This window comes from Poecile atricapillus, chromosome 7 (assembly GCF_030490865.1).
Source record: "Poecile atricapillus isolate bPoeAtr1 chromosome 7, bPoeAtr1.hap1, whole genome shotgun sequence".
Lineage (NCBI taxonomy): Eukaryota > Metazoa > Chordata > Aves > Passeriformes > Paridae > Poecile > Poecile atricapillus.
This window is the reverse complement of record NC_081255.1, coordinates 2948339-2969323: the sequence shown is the minus strand read 5'-3', so window position 1 is coordinate 2969323 and position 20985 is coordinate 2948339. Positions and strand designations below refer to the sequence as shown.

At 39.1% G+C, this 20985-nt stretch overlaps 1 protein-coding gene across 12 annotated transcripts in view; it reads right to left on the bottom strand.

Annotated features, from left to right (window-relative positions):
• Positions 1-20985, bottom strand: part of RC3H1 (ring finger and CCCH-type domains 1) — a 62561-nt gene that overhangs the window by 18290 nt on the left and 23286 nt on the right. For 11 of the 12 annotated variants that reach the window (XM_058843386.1, XM_058843389.1, XM_058843393.1 and 8 more), the window contains exons 2-11: positions 19651-20016; positions 12018-12138; positions 10539-10778; positions 9220-9395; positions 8223-8423; positions 6978-7110; positions 5340-5458; positions 3672-3784; positions 1206-1487; positions 660-877 (exon numbers count right to left, since the gene is read on the bottom strand). In XM_058843386.1, coding sequence (XP_058699369.1) covers positions 660-877; positions 1206-1487; positions 3672-3784; positions 5340-5458; positions 6978-7110; positions 8223-8423; positions 9220-9395; positions 10539-10778; positions 12018-12138; positions 19651-19881 — 1834 coding nt within the window. In that variant the 5' untranslated portion in view covers positions 19882-20016. The remainder of the gene's footprint in view (positions 1-659; positions 878-1205; positions 1488-3671; positions 3785-5339; positions 5459-6977; positions 7111-8222; positions 8424-9219; positions 9396-10538; positions 10779-12017; positions 12139-19650; positions 20017-20985) is intronic. The other variant, XM_058843390.1, reaches the window with a different exon arrangement.

The following is a 20985-nucleotide window of genomic DNA, read 5'->3' as shown; positions in this document are numbered from 1 at the left end:
TTAGTTTTTTTCAAAATGCTCTGCAGCTTTCTCAGAAATGGCTTCCCCCCATTTTGCCTTTCCTTTCTAGAGCTTTTTCTGCTTTTAACTTCCTTTGGTCTTTCATTGCTTATTTTTCTTTCACATTAACTTAATCTCATTTCTCTCTGCAACCTCACATTGCCTAGGAATCATTCTCTTTTACACATAGATAGACATATCTTCTCTTTTTAATCCCCTTCAATATTATCTTTCTCCATGTGCTCTCTTTATAGTTAGTTTTTCCTCTTAGATCCTTTTTTATGATGTTTTATTTTTTTGTGAACACCCTTCCCTAACTTCATTCATCTGTATCATCAAATGCACTTTATTTCTATTTTCCCTGAGTCAAACTGAATTAAGATTTACCATACTGGATCCCTCATCCAGCCCAGCTAGGAAGAAATGAAGACAGAAGGACTTGCAACACTTGGACAGAAACAAGTATTATTTTCACTTGCTCTGAAGTCCTCAGTCAAAGTATAAAATCCCACCAATTTCCATTTTATTATGATGTCACCCTATTAGTGTTTTTCGTCCATGTCATTTGTAAGAAAACTTCAATTAAAGGGCTTAAAAAACAGAGTGGGAAGAAAGACTAAAATCAGCATGAGGATGAAAGAGCTTGTTGTCAATCTTACCTTGTTGGTAGGGCGCTGGCTCAAATGATGGGGCGGCCCCTCTGGGGTCTTGATAAAATATATCTGCTTGTTGTGCACTGTACAACTGAGACCCTCGTGGTACCATCTGCAACTGCTTGGTGACAGACACCGAGGGCAGATCTGGTGGCGCCCGAGCAGGAACAGGATGAGGGTTCACTGGCAAGGCAGAAATAGAGCTCTTGGGAACAGATTCCAGCCTAAAAAAGTGGAAAGATGGCACTGCTCATTAAGGCCTGGTATAGCACACTGTACTCTAATACACTGTTCTTTTGTCTACACTCCACTTTCTGAAGGCTTCTATCACTTTCTCCAATTAAAATATAAACAAACAGGGAATTAATGCAGCTTAGAGTTTAAGCTTTAGCTTTCTACTCTACTATATAATCATTAAAAAAACCCCAACCAACCAAACACAAGAACAACCACAACTCCCATTCTGTTTCTTTTTTAAAGAACTGGTTTACTTTGTTTCCACTCCACATTTACACACACAACAATTTTAACAACAGGTAGGAAGACCCGTACAAGTCAGGAGGGGATCCAGGGGCACTGCTACTCAGATGGTCCATCTTCCCTGGTTTCAGGGCAGTTTCATAACTGGAGTCAGTCCCTCGAGAAATTAGTTGCGTCACTGTGCTGCCTGTTGACACAATTCCATTTGGCAGAGCAGAAGTTTTCCTATTGGGCAAGTCCACTCCCCCTTCCTCTGAGAGGATAGCTCCTGAAGGCAGGCCCACCTCATTCAGCTGGCCCAGGGAAGCACTAAGGGGTCTTCTGGGAACGAGACGCTTGTTCATTTTACGGAATCTTCAGAAAGAGAAGCCACATATCAAAAATTGAAACAAAACAACAACAACAAAAAAGAGCTGTACTTTCAAGATTTTTCAAATATGGATTCTACTGAAAGCCTACTTTTAATTCAACCTCCCCAAGGGGCTTGTGAGAATACCTCTTAGAATAAAACTGCCCTGACAGCTGATCTATTAATAGGAGTTTCAATCAAAACAAGGATGGACTTTTAATGACAAATACATCAAGAATTCACAGGTAAACTTCATACAGCAAATCGTTGAAGGTCCTCCCCTAAATACCCTGCCATTAGTTCAGATCCCAGAATGCAAGTGTGAGAGCATATTTGCAGACCTGAGTGCTCTCACTGAACAAAAGGCTATTTCTTCAGCAGGGCTGAAGCCAACACTTTCATATCATAAATAACAGCCACAGTGAGATGGGAACCCAGTCTAGGGAAGTACACAGATTACTGCAGAAAAAGTTGGCAGTTATTACTCAATCTTTAGATAATCTTTGTAGTTTCCCACATGCATTAACAGAAACACAACAGAGGTAAAAAGGGGCTTTATTGTTGGGGCTGTTTTGTTCTTTAGATGTTGCAGTCTCCACATGGGCAGGACACAAATTAATTTTAAAAAGTTCAGTGCTTGTCTATATACACAGGCTCTTTGTCCCTTGTCAAGAGGGGAATGAGCTGCTGTTTAAGCAAGTTTACATTATATCTAAATGCTATCTAAAACATTACCACACATTTCCCCATAACCTTCCTCCAAACTTAAAGCTATATAGAGAGATACAGGAGTCACACAGCACCAGCAATGCATATGATTCACACCATGCATTTTTAAAAGGAGGAGTACTAATCCAGTAGCTACTTAAAGGAATTAAACAAAGATAAAAGGTACAAGGAACAATAAGAGCTCCCAAGTTCCCCAACAACCCACAGAAACTGTGGGAATCCGAAACTGAACAAACATTCTCTTCAGCCCAGGATAACATTAATACCAAGGCATACAAGTCAGTCTGCCTGCAATGGGCCTCTTCCCCCCTGCAAAGCTGACAAACAGTCCTTGATACATACAACTGGCTCAGAGGTGTAATGCTGACCCACCATCCAACAGGTTAACAAAACCATCCCAAAGCATCATCCCAAAGCAGCACTAGCTATCTCATTATATCATTAGCATGATGACAAAAGGCAAAAAACTCTTTAACTGTTTCTGCAGCACACAAGTATTGAAGTTCTATTCCTTGTTCATATGAATAACTCTGTCATTCTAACACCATACACTTTTCTCTTTTCTTCGTGTTTTGTCTGTGCACTGCATGCTGGATATACAGACCATGAACTGACATTAATGCTTTGAGTTTCAGATTAAGAAAGGAAAAAGAAACACTGCATGCCAACTCCGAGCCTTTGCAGTATTCTTCTCATTAAAAAGCACCTTTTCTTTGAATTATTTTAGGCCAAAAAGCAAATAACAAATGAATATACTATATAAAATACACTGTATTTATTTCTTTTAGCTCCTAAATAATCTATTTTACTTAAAAAAAAAAATTGTAACAACCTGCAGAACAACAGCATCTTGCTCTTGCATAACTGGTAGCCCTCCTAAAACTGTAATGCATCTAGACTGCAGACTTGATATGACCATCATTTTTTAACTCTACAACAATAGATGTAACCAACTGAAGATACCTGCATGAAAATTTCTGACAGATTGCACAAAGAATTGTTGCAGGAAAAAGTCTTGGAAAGTTTGTTTTTAGGTCTTTGGAGAGCTAGCAAAACATTCCTTATGGAAATTGCTTTTGAAAACTGCCCATAACCTACCTGAATAAAAAGGGAATATGAGAAGCACCCCCAAATAACAGCCACAGCTGTGTGCGCTGTCACACAGCACGTTTAGTCACACTTAAGAAGTAGGGAAAACAGCCCACCTCCAAAAACTTTGGATAATACTTGTGTAGCATCAAACTTTCAGAGCTGCATTACTGATGAACAAAACAAAAATCCCTCTGTATGGAAGAACAAAGCTTGAATACCTAAGAGATGACTGTTACAAGTTTATCACATTATTTCTTGCTAGTTTAACAACCAGGGAATACTTCCTTTCCCCTTATTACTAGATATAACTCTTATAGACAAGATGAAACAAAGACTGGACTACTTTCTACTAGGAGAGGTACACTTACTTTTCCAGCTCCTCCTGTGAGTGTGCAAAGGTGCAGCTGGCCCCCCGCGGACATCCTCCTCTTTGCTTCATGTCTCGGCACATATATGTCTTGTACTTGCTGTGCTGAGGGGGCTGACAAGGTTAAAGAAACCAGGTGAGACACCTGAACATGAAAGTGCACTTAACCAAGCTGAATGTATGATCTTATCAAAGGCCTGATGTTTGACTGCTGATAATTCCTCAAATTTAAGTGTTTCTGGAACATCTGATATGAAATCAACAACTGAAGTACTTGTGTTTGTTTGGTTCTTTAACAGAACCAACAATTCAAGAGCATGTGTTTTGACAACTAAGTCACTCTCAGATTTCTGCAGCATTTTTATTCAAACTCCTTACTGGAGAGCTTGACTGGAACACAGCTGTACATTTTAGAATGCAATTAAGTGGACAAAACTGATACAGGATGAAAAAATTACCAATAATCAGATATACCCTTTCAATAGTTCCCATCAAGGGAAAGGTCTGTAAAAGTCAATGTGCTTTCTGAGAAGGCAAAAGGTATCTGTATCTGTAAGAAGTCACCTGCAAACTGTTGGGGTTTTTTTGGTTTATTTTTCTTCTGATTTGTTTTTTGCAGATTTTTTGTGTTTGTTTTTGTTTAGCTTGTTTGGGTTTTTTTTGCCATCTACTACACAGTGAACATAAGCCACACAGCCTTCTACTGGCCACTGCCACCAGGTAGCACAACTTTACCCAGAGCTCAGCAGACACCCCCTTTCCCTACTCAGGAGGTTCCTTGCAAGCATCACAGCATGTTCCACAGGCTCCTCACAACAAAAACTCTTTTTCCCCTCCTGGATTCCCACTTAGCCATTTCTACTGTTTTTCCTTTTCCTGGTGACAGTGCTCATTGTCCATCCCAAGTAATGCAAAAAAAGTGAAATGGCAGAAATAATTCACTTTAGTTTGGCCTTTTTATTGGCAGAGATAATCTCTTTACTAGCTCAGTTCCCCAAACCAGCTCTCTAAGATGATGAGTGCCAAAATGATGGACGAATGGGACTGGGACAGGCAGCTCCGTATTTCAGCAGCATTTATATCAACTGAGCTACACAACAAAATGACATCAATGTATGAGAAGGTAACTATGAGATAAGCTAATATACAATTACATTGTCATTGGTGAAACAAAAAAATTTGTTTCAGGAACTTGGATTGCACCTTCATATGAACTATTCTTAAATCTTCAAGCTTGACAGACCATTAAGCACAGGTATAAGGATGATTTCATAAACAGAGAGACAGCTGGCTGAAATATGTCACATTAAAACAAATCCAAGAAAATTCCCATAAAGCACGGCAGCAGCCAACATCCCTTCCCCACCCTCTACTCAGTAAGGCTGTTATTCATTTCCCTAAGCCTGTAGCTGGATCAGACTGTTCTCCTTCCATCCTAGTGAGTTGTGAAAATCAATTCAACAGGTTTTGGAGGTAAATATGTGTAGTTATGTGTTGTTTAGCATTTTTTCCTTTCATGTTTCTTTTTTGGTAAATATGACTCTGCAGTGACATTTTCAGTAAGTTCCTTGTCAAACCAAATCTTTCCATGTGACATTAGTAAACCTCTACTACGGCATACAGCAAATAAAACGCAGGGGTATATGTTTCCAAATTATTTAGCTTTTACCTGTTGTTGATCTGTTCCTTTTTTGCTGTGATTCTGGATATAATCAACTAAGCCATGAACTACAGTCCTCACAGCAACTAGCCCATTTTCCAGTTGTTCCCATGTTGGAGGTGGAGCATCTGTTGCATGGACAGCAAACACCAAATACAAAAAGAAAAATCAGAAATATTTTCCAAAACCAGGTACAAAACCCCGCATCAGTATCACAAAACTTGACTAGCCAAGTTTATAAGAAATGTTTCATCAGTAGAGAAAAAGCATTCAAGCACCTTAATTCTGGGACATTTAGCTCTTATAGAACAGAGGTATCTGTAAGCTTAAGACTGAACTGCACAAAATACTGAATGAGCCAGTAAGACCATTTTTAGAATGTCAAATTACTTATTTTACAAGAACCTTCACATCTCACAAGAACTCCAGAGTAAAGGCACTGTACGAACTCTTGTCATTAAGAAAAAACATCAGGTTCAAAATCCTTCTTTGCATTCAGACTCCTGGAGGTAAAATCATTCCATATGAATACAGTCATCACTGGCCTGATTATACAGGCACAGACATGGAACAGCAACAGAAATTATTGCCTCTCATGTGGAAAAAACATCACAAGGCAAATCTATGAATCAGACCACCATCTAAAACACTGTGAATAAATTGCAGTCTCAATTCTATAGGAGCACCTTTTCTTTTTAGCCAATTTACTTTTCTAAGTTTTTGAATCTGTTCCAGCAGCTGACACTCCCACTCTGTGCCTGCACACTCTGCTGCAAAGGATAGTATCTCAAAGAGCCTTTCAAGATCTTTAGCATGTAATTACATTATATTCCACTCAGAGGGACTAAATTCTTCTAGAAGTACTTCAATGTCCTTCCCTGCTCTTCTTCAGGCAAATCAACACTACAGAAAAAACTACAAAGACCAGTCTCAGCTACCAAAATCAAGGGAGGCTGATAGTGATGCCATCTTACATATCAGTTTTTTGCAAAAAAATTTCCTGTACACAGGTTTGTCTGCAGCTTATTCCAGTATGAAAGATCTGGGAAGAAAGCACTGCATCTCCTTTAGCTATGAAGTACAACTAGTCCTCATTGGAAAGGAATTTTAACTTCTGTTTGTTTAAACAAATACGAAGTACAATTTTTCATCTCCTAAAGCTGTAGTTTATATATTTTTCCTATTTTTATATATAATATTGATTTTACAAATTTTAGGAGGTATAAAATAAAACTTCAGCCACAGGACTTTGTTCTGTCCCTTCCCTTCTCCCTCAGGCAGTCCATCCTTACAGTACCGTTGACTTTTTCAACAATTTCTATCTTTCTCTCCTCCATCAACAGCTTAGGTTTTATTTCCCAGTTAAATTCTTTCCATCTATCTTCTAGTTCCCAGACTCTTTCCTAGTTTTGCAGAACTACATATGAACAAGAAAAATACTAAATTCTGTAGGGTAACAAACCATTCTTGTCTAGACTGACTTTTGCCCAGCTTCTCTCTATTCAATCTATCAAAATTCTACTTTGAAATCCAAAACTCTTAAGTGGATGAGTAAGGAGGATGTTTCCTTACACTTGATCAGCCTTCAGTCCTTGAACAGTGTTAAGTTCATCTTGCTAAACTTAATGTAAAAACATCCAGATTTACCTGGACTTGGATCAATATTTGCTAGAAGCTCTAGGTGAGGTCGAAGACGATTCAAGTTAGCTGGATCTCCAGTCCTCTGAAGAGCAATAGTTAATTCCTGAACACTCTGTGCAAATGAGGCTGGGGTCTGCAACTTAAAAAAATTACCATAATTAACTTTCTAAAGGCAAAGCAATCCTCATGGTTTCTGAAGGCTGCTTCACAATCTCACAAGAACTGCCTTCCAAAACTGGAGTTAAACATCTTTCAGAAAGGCCCATTCCAGTGAACCCTTTCTGTTAAGAACGCAAAGTTCTTCGACATTGCATTACATTACACTTCTAAATAGACAAAATAAAGGTTGGTATCATTTCTAGCAATAAAAGCAATTTCTTTTGTATTGCGCTACCATTCAAGAAAAAAAATGGGCCATATTAGAAACCATTTACTTATGATTTCTGGAGAGTCTAATATCCCCAATCCCCAAATCAACAGGTTTGCATCCTGCTTTAAATTGAGTACAGCAAGCAGAAAATAAACAACAAGGTAGTTGAAGGAAAAGATAGCTAGCAACATTCCATGTCCTAACATCAGACAATTCCAGTATTTAAAACTTAATTCTACCTAGATGCTTCGGAAGATGTTTGGCAGGAAACTTCAAAAGTTGGGCAAAGGCATAAAGACACAACAGAAGCTGTCTTGAAGCTAAATCCTCCTGCACAGCAGCCAAAGCAGTTGTTTCACAGCTTTCATAACCATTGAACAAGGTTCAGCTCTTAACACTCAATTTAGGCACTTACAAAAGCACCCCCTAATCTGAAAGCCCATTTATCCTATGTTGCTTCTGAGCACAGAGAGAGATCTGGGCATTTCCAGAGTTTCGGTATTTTATTTATGAAATGTGCTTTCACCTCTCTGTCTTACTTCAGACACAGACATGGGGACTAACTTCCTGCCTAGAAACATGGATCATTAGCCTTTTGTCACTACATTGGCTGTTCTTAGGTCACCCCCAATTATTCAGCTAAACTTTGTGGGTTTCCATATGCAGAAAGAAATAAATTAGCAAAAATGTCAGGATGGCAGAGGGAGCAATTAGATTACAAATATATATTCTAATTATTTAGGACGTAACGGGTTTTGAAATAACAGGACAAATGATTAATGGGCAAGTCCACATGGGCACAATTTCCAAGTTCAATGTTACAAACATAATCTAGTACAGTTGCAAACAAGATGGACTAGGTTGATTTTAGGTGGCTTTACCTTGTCAATGATACTCTGCATGTGGGATTTGTGAGACTGGTCTCCATATAACAGCGAGGACCACTGGTCTGGTGCAATGCGCAAACCTGCTTCCATAGCTATTTGAACTATCTGGGAATCATGTTCCCTTCTCAGAGCTTCATAGGTCCGAAATTCCTCCTTCAGTTGCATCAGGGAGGAATCCTCATCTCGCTTGGTCACCTAGTAAGGAGAAGTGAGCCAAATACAATTAAGCAGGATAAGCCTAAGATTATGTGAAGTCCGAGGCAAGTGACGTCTTCAATCAGCAACTAAGTCCCTTCCCCAAGCTAAAATCAACGATGACACTACTCACTGAATACCAGCTCCTACTAAAGTAACACACACTTCATAGAGTGGAACCACTATAAAATGGATACAAAACATAGTTTACTTGGACTCTGACTCATACATAAGTTAGTGTCACACTTCCTAAATGACTTTACAGTATCCACACCTTCAATCAAGATATTTTGTTTGCATTGCAGAATTTTGAGGGTACAATTACCAAAACCAAAGCATTTTTCTACTCATTTAGCAAGAGTGAATGACATTTAAATTGAGCATCTAGTAATAGATATTAAATACTATAAAGTCCATTAAGCAGCTTTAAGTCTCCTATTTCTTTGATTCTAACCATACCACAACCAAATTAACAGAATTAGGGATTTTTTAGCTTTAAGCCACTTCTAAGAAGGTAAGTATGCTGTCTTACATGCAGGTTTTGTAACTGTGCCTCTATGAAACTGGACAGATGCAAAACCTAACTTTACAGCTTCAAGTCACTGTTTTAGCCTACATTGCCATCACAGCTCAATGACAAAGAACTCTAAAATTAATGTGGGACTTAATGAGCAATACTTTCTCTAACTATGCATATTTTTAGGCACACTTAATTTTACAGGACAATGAAAATTGAAAGTGAAAACCAGTGGTTTTCATAGCACTGCAAAACCTTCGGGCAGAATCTTCTTCATACCTTGAAGCATGAGGCTCTGTAAAGGAGCTGGACAACATGCCCAATGCTAGTTTTGGAAGCCTGAGGGAATCGCGGCTCCAGTCTTTGCACCACAAAGAGGACCAAGACCTTTCGTGACAGAGCAGATCCATCTTCCAAAGCCAGCAGAACTAGCTTTAAAGCCTCCTCTTGCATTGCTGACAGTCAGGGGAAATGCAAAAAGAGACAAAGGTTGAGAGAAGCCCACGTAAAATTTTTGCAGTTTCTTGTTCCCCTACAATTGGGATAACAGCTAAAAACTCCCACCAACAGACACACAAACCCACAGGGAAAAAAGGGAGTTGAGCACAAACGGAGGGCAAAGAGAGAAGGAACTCTTCCAGATTCCCAAACTGTGGCCTGGGAAAACAGGAGTTTTTACCTTTAATATTATTATCATTATTATGATCTATTATTTTCTATTATATTAATATTATTATTACTACTACCACTACAACAACATCTATTTTGGATATCATCTGATAAGAACATTCCTGTCTGTACATCTCTTGATCTTAATACAAGTTTTCAAAGTGTATTGCCTAGATCCCACACTTGTCTCAGAAGAAAAAGCTGACAGGCTAATGAAGAGCAAGGTTCATTTCCATGCACTCAAAAAAAAAAAAGAATGCCCACACAACCAGACTACAGCACCACTATTTTTCTACGTTACCAACCTCTCTCTTCCTTGAAGTGGTATGAAAGTTAGTATCTCAAAATTAGCCTTCATCTGTTTCAGTCAGGAAAAGCTGCACTATTTTTTCTTTAAGAAATTGGCTCCCTATTTCAAGACTCAACAAATGAAGTCTGTATTTTCAATAATGAGACTTCATTTTTTTTTTTAAGCAACATTGATTTCTTTCTAGTATTTTAAGCAAAGGAATTTAATTTATAAATGCACAACTTCTTAAAAATGTGTACACATATCTGTAACAAATCTATCCCCACAACTGTTTTCTATGTTTTTTGCCCTAGAGAAGGAAAAGAAGCCGTGCCAGTTACTTCCAATAACCTTATTTTTTCTCTTCAAGGAATAGCAAGTGAGAAGCAGCTGGTCATTTATCTTATGACAAGAACAGAAGGACACCTATCCTGAATTTTACAGAAGACTTGAAAAAGCTTTAAAAATACAAGAAAACCCAAAAGCAGCAGCCCAACAGACACATAATTAGTTCTGAAGACTATTACTAAGAAATTAGGCTATTGTTTAATAAAATCACTTGGGCAAATGGAGAGCCATTTATCAACAGCTCAATTCTAAATTGCTTCTAATGCAGCAGTGATACTGTGATGCCACCTACCTGGCCCAAGGAACTGGCACCCTCTGGCTCTCACTGCAGCCCAGAGGTTGGAGGAAAGCTGCTGAGGGTTTTGATGCTGAAGAATGAGCTCTGTGACTGTTCTTTCACCCAGTGACCGTGCTGCACGCATGGCTCTGATCCGCCCTTCCTCCTCCACCAGCTGGCAATGGACTAATGTCACAAGTTTCCTCTGCATGGGACGACTCAGCACACTCTGAGTAGTACTGTTAAGACCCACACCTTCAAAACAAAATTAAACAGAATAATAAATTACCTCATATTCCTCTTCTTGTGCCAGTCTTCAGTGACTGTACTGGACAAGTGCAAACCTAGCTCTCCTAGTGTCCATTTTGTCAAAGGGAATACTAGTCAAGGCATATCAGAAGTTCATTTCTGCAGTTTGTTTCACTTGGCAATAAAAGTAATTTTCTGGTAGTCGGCTTCCCCACAAGACTCAATCTTGTGATTGACTGATCTGGCTTTTTAAGAAGATGGGACCTCTAATGAATCCTTTCCCCATGCTGGTAGCCTGTCCCACACCCTCCCATACAGATTCCCAGTTCATCCCTTATTCATGAACTTTAGGGATCACTTGGACATTTGTTTGTTTTCACAACACGTTTAGTTTCTTGCCAACATGTGGTACCTTCACTGTTTTGGTTTAGAGCTTATATGAGTCCTGAACTGCTTGGGTGATGTTTAATTATGTGCCAAAACTCTGAATCACAAACATGCTGAAAGCCACTTAATTCAGGTTAAAGGAACAAGTGACTCACTAGACATACAGCTGTGTTTGTTCTACAGCCAGAGCTTGTTCACTGGGCCACCAATTCCCAGAGTGACACTGCTGTCACACTGCACTGGTTGCAAAAGTCTCAGACAGTTTTAAAAAAAAAATCATATTTGATAACCTAATGCCCATGATGCTCAACTCTACTACTTGGGCTGACAGACTGCCCAAATCCAGCACATGTAATATATATAAAACACATACCCTTCAACACAATGCAGGTTTGTTAACTTAGAATTACCCAGATTGACCCAGCTGTTGTATATGAACTTGTAGGAATAAAGTATTACTTATAATTTTTCTTATCTATCTTATATGCAGTTACTTTCTCATATCAGTTTATTCATCTTCTACAGAAGAGCTGCCTCACTAGAGTTATCAGAAAGCAGAAGTGAAAAAAAAAGGCAAAATTATCTATTTTTACTTACTCTGCAAAGACCAAAGTTTGTTTCAACTCACTATGCCAAACACCTCAGCCTTTTCTCTAAATTATTTTTGACACCTTTCAATTCTACATCCCCCTCCTCCATGAAAACATAACCTTAATGTTGAAGAAACCTGTTTCAATTTGTTTCTAAAGAAGATTCATAACCATTTTTCAAACATACTAACTAATCATTTGGATAGTTTGTTTTGCATCATATTTGGTTTTTTGGTTTCATTTTCCAAGGAAGCAATGCAGGAACTACCTCTTGCACTGCTGAGTGGTTTGAGGTACAATGCCAATTCTTCCACACATTTCTTGCCCTCCTCATAATGCTTAGTATCTTCAGCTCCACTGCGTAAAGTAATTGGCTGCTGCTCAGGAACCTGAAGAGAGAGGACATGTACATCTACTATGAATATATATATATTATATATATAAGTGGCAACCATGCTTATAAACACTTACTACTATAGCACATTTCCTGTTTTGTTCTCCTTCTGTGATTTTTCTATATTACTTAGCATTTTTTCAACTTATTTACTGAACAAATAGCATAAAAAACCCAGCAAAAATGATAGATAGAATTTATGTTTAACAGACTTCTTTCATTTAGTGGCTGAAAGGAACTAGAAGCAGAAGCACTTTCTATAACTACAAAACTTTGGCCAAAACAGAACATGTTGAAACATCCCCAAAGCTTACTGGTCAAAAACCCAGGGGGAAAAAAAAAAAAAAAAAAAAAGAAAACCCTGGTCTGCCAGTAAGTACAAATCTGTATCTACAGCCTCACAGCTCTAAAATCATCCAGGCATAAGAGACTGCAGCTACTTAAGATTAGTGGAAGAAAGACTTAGCAGCAAATACACTAAGACAACCTTGGAACATATTCTGACTAGACCCAGTTACAAAGCAGCATGACCAAGTTATCCTATGCAGTGCAAATGAACACACCCTGTGAGCATTTATCTGATGATAGAGGCCAATTACATTCTCGGGGTTTTATGTTGCTTTTTTGTCAGGTGACATTTATTTCTTCTTCCAGATATTCATCAGAAATCAGGATTTTTCCAAGGGATTTGCACCATCCCTCCCACAACTTATAATTTTGTTTCTACTTTCCTCTTGGCAAATTCTTAAAGCTTTCATCAAATTTGAGGGTACAGTATAGCACTGTACTAACACTTCTCAGCATCACCGCTCAGCAGAGAACCCAATATGACAATACGGAGAACTGGAATTCCTTAGAAGACTAAAAAACAGGACTTTTTGTATATGCTGTCAAAGTGCAAATAGATCTCAGACTTCTATTTCCAAGTCAATCCCTGTCCCAGTGGCAATAACAGCATGCTAATCTCACATAGCTGCTTACAGGGACCAACCCAGGCCTTCAATCTAAAAGCAAAAGCCTTTAATGCTTCAGTTAAATACAGTAACAAACCTGCTCACCTTCAGCCATGGCAAGACCAGCATTATGATGGCAGCACCAAATAAAACCAGAAAAAATATATAAAATATATACAGACACACGTATATGGTTGCCATCACCAATGTAAGCAGCTTTTCAATTTTAATAGAAAGCAATTCTTCAGCCTTATGATTGTATTTCTTAGACAACAGTCTCACCATGCTAAGTTTCTCATTTGACACATAGAGCAAAATAAAAAGTTACTATCCTGCTTTTCCAGCAGGTAACAAAGAAAAGTCTCAGAATGCAACATATCAGCTGCAATTAACATAGTATCATCCCAAAACTAGCACATGATAGAGGCTGTGTCTGATAGAGGCTTTCATTCCTACTGAAGAGAAAAACCTGATTTCAATCACACTTAGACAACAAGGTTAGCATCTATACTTTTCACTGATGGAAGTTAACTTGTGATGTTCTGTGGGGTTTTGGTTTTAATCTTGGGCCAGCACTTGTTTGGGTATTTTGGGTTTTGGGTTTGAGGAGTTTTTGTGTCTGTAAGCAAGAACATTGTCAGCAAAATGAGATTCTGCAACTCTGTATGTTAGAGTGGTCAGCTGTAAACTGTCACAACAGCCTTATCTTGAGTGGTTTCTTGGGGTTTGGGAAACAATTATTAACTCCTGCAAAATCTGCCTGCACCTTAACAGAATATTCCACACCTCCTTTACAAAGGCACTGCCATTTTAGCAGTCTGCTTCTGCCAGGGAAGTTACACAGTAGAGAACTGACTTACTGAGCAAATAACACATCTCAAGCATATGTATCCAGACACTGCACCATCTCTGCCCTATTTACTGCAGTCATATATTTTGTGCAAATTCCTACTTGCTCCTGCAAGCATTCCATCTAGCACTGCTGACAACCCAAAATACAATGACAGTGTTGCAACCCCCAGCAGACAAAGGGGGCTCAGAACAGACATGGGACAGGAAGCCCATGTTCAGCCCTGGATTTCGACCCTGAATTGAAGTGGGTTTAGCACACATTCAAAGCAGTGGTTTGGAATGCCAGACACAGCACAATTCCACCAGTGAGACACAAGGACTGTCTAGAAACTAAGAGAAAGCTTCCCATACCCCCATGGAAAAGCTGGCAGAGAAAAAATTTCAAGAGCTCATCAAGCTATTCAAACACTATCTGCATTTTGTTCCCATTCCCTCTCTTTTGAAGGGAAGCTTCAATTTAAAAATCTAAATGTTTTGTACAACCATACTGTTTGCAAAATGAGTCCAAAAGAGATTATTTTTTTATCAGAAGCTGGAATAAGTGTAGTACTGAAGAGTAAAAGTAGTTTTTCTGTAGTTTTCAGGAGTATTCAGGAGAAGAAAATTTATTTCTCATGCAGACACACTTCACCCATGCAGCAGAAATTTAGAAGTAATTTATAAGTAATTTTCCTTTTGCTGGTACTATTATATGCACTTGCAAGACTTACTAAAATATTTTAGGGTTAGAATGATTGTAAGAATAGCATATACCAAGAGAAAAATGTGAATTTTGACTTTGGCTCCATTGTGGAATTGGCAAGGAATAATTTAACTTGAAAGCATTTTCACTTCCCCTTCCCAAAATATCCTTTTAATAGCATGCATGACCCTATGGTCACTGCTGTTTACAATGCCTCTCAGGAGCCTCAGAATAGACGCCCCAGAAAGTGAGCTCATTATTGTCACCCTCATTCCATATTCCATTGTCTCAGACATCACACCCTTATGATAGTCTCTACTGCAAATGTATTCACTTCATGTAATCAACACCTTCCAAAGGGGACGAGTGCAAGACAGGAAAAATTATCTCAGATGTTTAATTGCTTTAAATCTGTGATGGTTTGGCATGTATGTGTTTTGGTAATGACTGCAAGTATCCCGGCAGTGGAATGTTACCCATCAGCATGGCTTGTGGCTGTGGGAAGACACAGGTTATGACAGCATAAGGAAGGGGACCAGAAAAGAATGCTAAAGCATCATCTCATACCAGGCAGTGATTTTGAAGTGGTGATTTAAGTGTAATTTGATGAAGGAAGTCAGCTTGAGTTGTCAGTAATGATCATTAGACATCTAACTGCACAGAATAAGAACATGTTAAATAGACCAAATCTCTTTTTGTATGGTTTGAAAACTGATTTCTAGCAGTATTTCCCTCCCACTCCCTGCAAACGAAGGATTTGCTTCCTGCCAAAAGAAACCAAACAAAAACCAAACCCTACCAACTTTAGTTCCTCAAAAGTTTACATTAAAGGCAACTTTTTCACAGATAATTCCTTTTGTGGCACTTCATTCCATCAAAAGTTAAAAAATTATCAAATGTGCCTCTAATAGCTCTGCACTTGAAATCTTCCCCTTTTGAAAGGGCTATGAGTTAAGATGACCCTGCCTCTCATCATCTACAATTCCAATGTCTAGAATCGTATTTATCATTTCCAGCAGGAGCCTATGCCAAAATTAAAGCACCACAGGCATTTCTGCCATGCTATGTCACTTGTTTGGAATGTGCATGCTGCTGTTTCACGGGTTAAAAAAACATGAGGGAAGAGCTTAAATGACAGATCCATATCAGGTACCTTCAAAACACTGGCCAGGTGAATGCTTAAAATAGTTACATATAGTGAGTAATATGTGGACGCTTGAATAGCTAAAATCCAAAACCTTATTCCCACAGAAACAAACTTGAGGGATTCCTTTACCCAGGAAGTCTAAGAAGCAAGGTAACTTATGAATACCTTGCTGATTTGTGTCCAAGGCCATTGTGTCTCCCTTCCCTCACACCTCCTGCTTAGATACTCAGTTGTGTTCAGCTTTCCCAGGAATAAATTCCCATCTTCCCCTTATGATCCCTTTCCTCTCCTTGTCTTATGTAGCAAAATGTATGTGGACATGATCTGAACTACCTAACTAGAGGCTGTGGATATCCCATCCCTACAAGTGTCTAAGGCCAGGCTGGATAGGGCTTGGAACAACCTGGCGTAGTGGAAGGTGTCCCTGCCCACTGTACAGGGCTGGAATGAGATGGCTTTAAGGTCTCTCCTAACCCAAGCTATTCTGTGATTCTATGACCACTGTCTTCCAGAACAGCCCCTATAACCAGTGTTGACGTGCACCATGCTACAGGGGAACAGGTAGAAATCTGAATCTGCAACAGTTAATTTTCACACCAAGAGTGGCTACAACCTGGGCAACAGGTTCCATCAGAAAGAGGTGGGAGAGTGAAAACTGAGAGAGTCTAATTCAAGTAAGAAACCAACTCTTTTCACTGTTAGAGTGACAAAATCTATCCAGAGAGAGAATGCTACTGTCAGAGAAATATTTTATTACTTTCCTGAGTAACTGTGTGATAAATTCAGTATGTTTTCCCCAGAAGTACAGTCCTGCTTATTTCACTCACTGTACTTGTGCAAAAGCCAGAGTGACTTGCCCTGGAATCCTGTCACTGCTGTCAGTCACAGCAGAATAGATTTATTTCTTTAAACTGCCTGGTCTCCTCCTCCACCTCCAGCAAAAAAGCACTTAGCAAGTATAAATGTGTGAATTCCTCCGGAGTAACACCAAAGGGAAAAGAACAAACTGTTCTTCCCCCTCACAGATGAAAGCTTTAGTTGGGCTTCACTATATTTCCTTCAAAAATTAAACCTTTTCTTTTGGAATTTAGCATTTACAAATAAAGTATTACAGGTCTCTGTGGACTCAGGTTAAGGTGTAAAGAGGTTTGCTGGAGATTAAGGGACACTAATGACACATGCATGCTCCTGAAACTAAACCCAGAAGTGGAAAAAAAAATGGAATCAGTTTCAACTGAAGTTGACACTACTCCTGCTTTGAAAGCTGGATTGCTGCTCACAGACCATTTTTGCTGAAATAGCACAAGATCACACTCCCTTAGAAGGACAGCTCAAAATTACTAATTTGTCTAAAGTACCAATTTTTTAAACATTTGTCCTTAAGCAAGCTTTTTTTTATAAAAAGATTTTTAAAAAATGGCCTAAGACAGTCTATTGGAAGATAGCAATTGTTTCCCTGTCCTTCACAGGAAAGTAGTTGTATTTATTTTCTAGTAGTCCAGTGTCTGGTAAACAGTGCAACAGCTGCCAGGATGGGAAAGGGAAAAGAAAGGAGAGCCAGTTATACTGAACTGATTTCATTCACATGCTCATTTGAAATTAGGAGCTGTCAGGGAAGATGGTTGAAACTTCTCTTAAGGGGAAAGTTTGTGAGTAACAAATACTCAGGTAGGATCCACGGTTATTGTTACAGGTAACAGAATACTGGGAGCAGCAAACAACCAGAAATGAGTGGAAAAGAATGGGGGTGGGAATAATGTATCTTTTGGTGGCATTTGCAGCTTTAAGGTCATGCTGAAACAAGGTCCTGTGAACCTTAACCACACAAAATTTTTAGATAAAAAGGGAGCACAAAATGATGTCATTAGTACAAAGTCAGAACCTAACGTTTAGAGTGCTCTCAAGACAAACACTATACTATAAAACCTTCCTTCATACCTCACACATACAGATAAGAAAACTCTGGCTGGCTAACTAGTAAAACCAGAAAAGAATTCTCAGTTACCTAAACAGAGCAGGGTGGGTTTCCATCCCAGAGAACCTTGCTTTTAGGAAAATTTAAATTCTGGCAGAGGTCAAGTTGAAGCTATCATACAGCATCTCATAAAGCTTAACAAACACACACAAAACAACCAAAAAATGCAAGGGGAAAAAAAGACATTTTTCACAAATGTGGACATTCAGATGCAACTGGAAATATACAAGAAACTGCAGAGAGGGATAATGATCATGTCATACATGAGAGAAAGAGAATGACAACTTTTTTTAATGACATCACCCACGGATTTCATACTGCTTGGAAGCTCTTCATAGATGGCAGCATATCACAGGAATGGGAGTGCACATTTTCACTGCTTCCTCCTGCAGAGCAGGATGAATCACTTAGCATAGCCAGAAACACCATTTGATTTTGAGCTTCTTTAATAACATCTATGCCATACACCACAAAAGAAAAAAATTAGCCATATTATTTGACAAACTAAGAAGTGGCAAAAGCACACCTGGACATGTAAGTCACAATACCTAATAAAAAGCAACATAAGAGCATCTCTTTCCCCCACACCTTTTACAGCTCTTCCACAATTATTTCCTCTTCCACAAACTACGGATCTCATTGAAGTTTTTGCTGTGTTTAGTTTCACTTAGCCCAGACACTGAAGCAGACAAAATAAAACAGTAACCTGTGGACATGATTTTCTGAGCCTAAGAGAGTTTTCAGCCTGTCGGTGGCTGATCTGTTCCCAGGGGAAAGTTTCTTGAGAACATTTTCTCTCAAGGACTGGTTTTTGTAAATAGGTTTTTGGTTCCCAAAACAGTGGTGTACAGATGTCCTAAATGTGTTTCTCTTGTTCCACCAATGGGACAAGAGAGGTGTTGTTCCCTTTACCAATCATGTTAAACCTGTATCAGAACACCTTATAAAAGGGGCTGAAAACTCCAAAATAAAGCCTTCTGCCTTCTTTGGATGAAAACCTCTGCCTGCTGTGATTGAATTTTGTGTCCACTAGTGACAGTAACCGCTTTATGGTAACTGCATCCCATCTACATTTTCTTCACCCATAAGTTAGACATGATTGTCCTTCCTCTCCTAAGACCACAATCCTGTCCACAAGCCTTGGAAAGTGTGGGTCACAGGGAGCTACCTGAGACCTAACATCGATAAGCTTTTGCCAGCTTAAGTCTGTGCTGCAACTGAACAGGTGATCCTGATTTCCCCACATCCCTGACATTTCTTGGGCTGTTGTCAGTACCAGTGCCACTCATCCCCATTTCAGTTGACCTCACCAGTACCTATTCCAGCAAAAAACGGGAGTCTCAAGCAGGCTTTCCCCCCTCACCAATATTGATTTAGAGTAACATGTCATCTCAGGAAGTTATATTTCCATAGCATAGTTTCAAATAATGCTGTATAAAGGCTGCTACCAGAGAGATCAGTCCCATATCCTTTACACTCCCCTCCTGCTTCTGGGACAACCAACCACAGGTCTCACAGGGTGAATACAGTAAAGCACATAACTTACCACAGAAAATTGTCCTCCCACAAAATAAGCTCATTGATCCACCTCATCCTTTTGTTAGAGCATGGCTAGGTAAAAGTCAAGGAAGAAGGAAGGAAACACAACAAACCAATTCTGGTGACAGCCCACGGAATTAGATGCAACAAAAGTCACAGTCACCAGCAGAAGTCACCAGCAGAAGAAAGATTTAAACTATTGTTCCAGGCACCTTTACTACTTCCTGTAGACATCTACAAAAAGGTAATGCCTTCTCTTCACATCATTAAGACAACATCATAATCTTTATTATTCCTGATTTGTCCTCCTAAAAGTAGGAAAATACCAAGACAGATTAAAAAAAAAAAAGCACCAATACCTGAGCACCCACAAGTTGCAGCAAGGCTGAGTTCACAGGAAGGAGTTCAATGTCTGTGTTGATAGTGGTCTGGTCAAAGGGACATGCCTTACGGTGGAGCTTGTTGAGGCACATCTTGCAGACAGTGTGGCCACAACCCAAGCTGATGGGCTTTCGGATAGTTTCGTCGAAAGTCTGTGTGCAAATTGGGCAGGAGAGAAAATCCGTCCATTGTGGAGCTTGTACAGGCATTGCTTCAGGAGTTAATTGACAAGACAAAAATCTAAAGCACAGATTCCACTGGAATCAAAATTTTGCAAAAAAGTCTGTTTGGTTTTAAATATCTTCTGTAAATACAGACAGTCTGCACATAGTGTGAAACATAACCTAGAAGAAAACATAAACACAAAGTTAGCCTTCTGTACTAGAACAGGCATGTGAGCTCCTTTGTGCTAGGGAAGTACCACTCGTGGAGGTGTAGCTGAACTAGGAGTTCAGTTCTGACATTAAATACAGGACTGAGTCACGACTTGCTTTAATTCCAACTAGTCTCTGGCTCTGGAAAAGCCAGTGTAAACCATTTCTGCTGTTATACAGCTTAAAATAAATCAAGGAAGATAATTATCACATTGAAGTTGTAACACTGATTACCTTTCAGATTTTACGTTCTCTCTTTATAAATGAGCAAATTGACATCAACAAAACATGAATAAAAAAGACAATTCCACTAATCTACTTTTGTACAGTATCTACTGTACAAAATAATTAAATATTTAAATAATTCTGCTTAGACAGGGCTTCATCCAAAGCCTCTATCACAAGCAACCTTTCTTCAGAGTCCAGTGGGCTCTGGATTGACACACAATGACTCTGAAAATGTGCAAGATGCCCAAGCCTCAGGGTCAGGCTCAGGGTCAGTCAGACACTGTGCAATACAGCTCTCACACATCACTCAGTGATACTGTGTGCTGCTACTACAGCACCTTCACACAATCTGACCTGTACTGAGCTGTATGGTACCACAAAGACGCATCCAGACACACCTCAGTTACACTGGGAATCTGCATACACTCCTGCTAGAATTCAGCACTGTTAACTTGCCCTCTGCTATCCAAGCACCTCTATCCTTCAAAAGCTGGATGACCACTTCTAGTAGTAGTTATTTATGACTGCATGACTGACAATTGTTCCTTAACTGCTCCTTTTGTAACCACAATTTATATCATTCACTGCCTTCTTCAAGATTATATTGATAGAGAAAGCAACATCTTTACTCTGTTGAGAAACCACACTGAAACTACAATAGAAGAAAAGCTGGGATGTCTTTATTACTTGGCACTTTCAAATCAAAATACT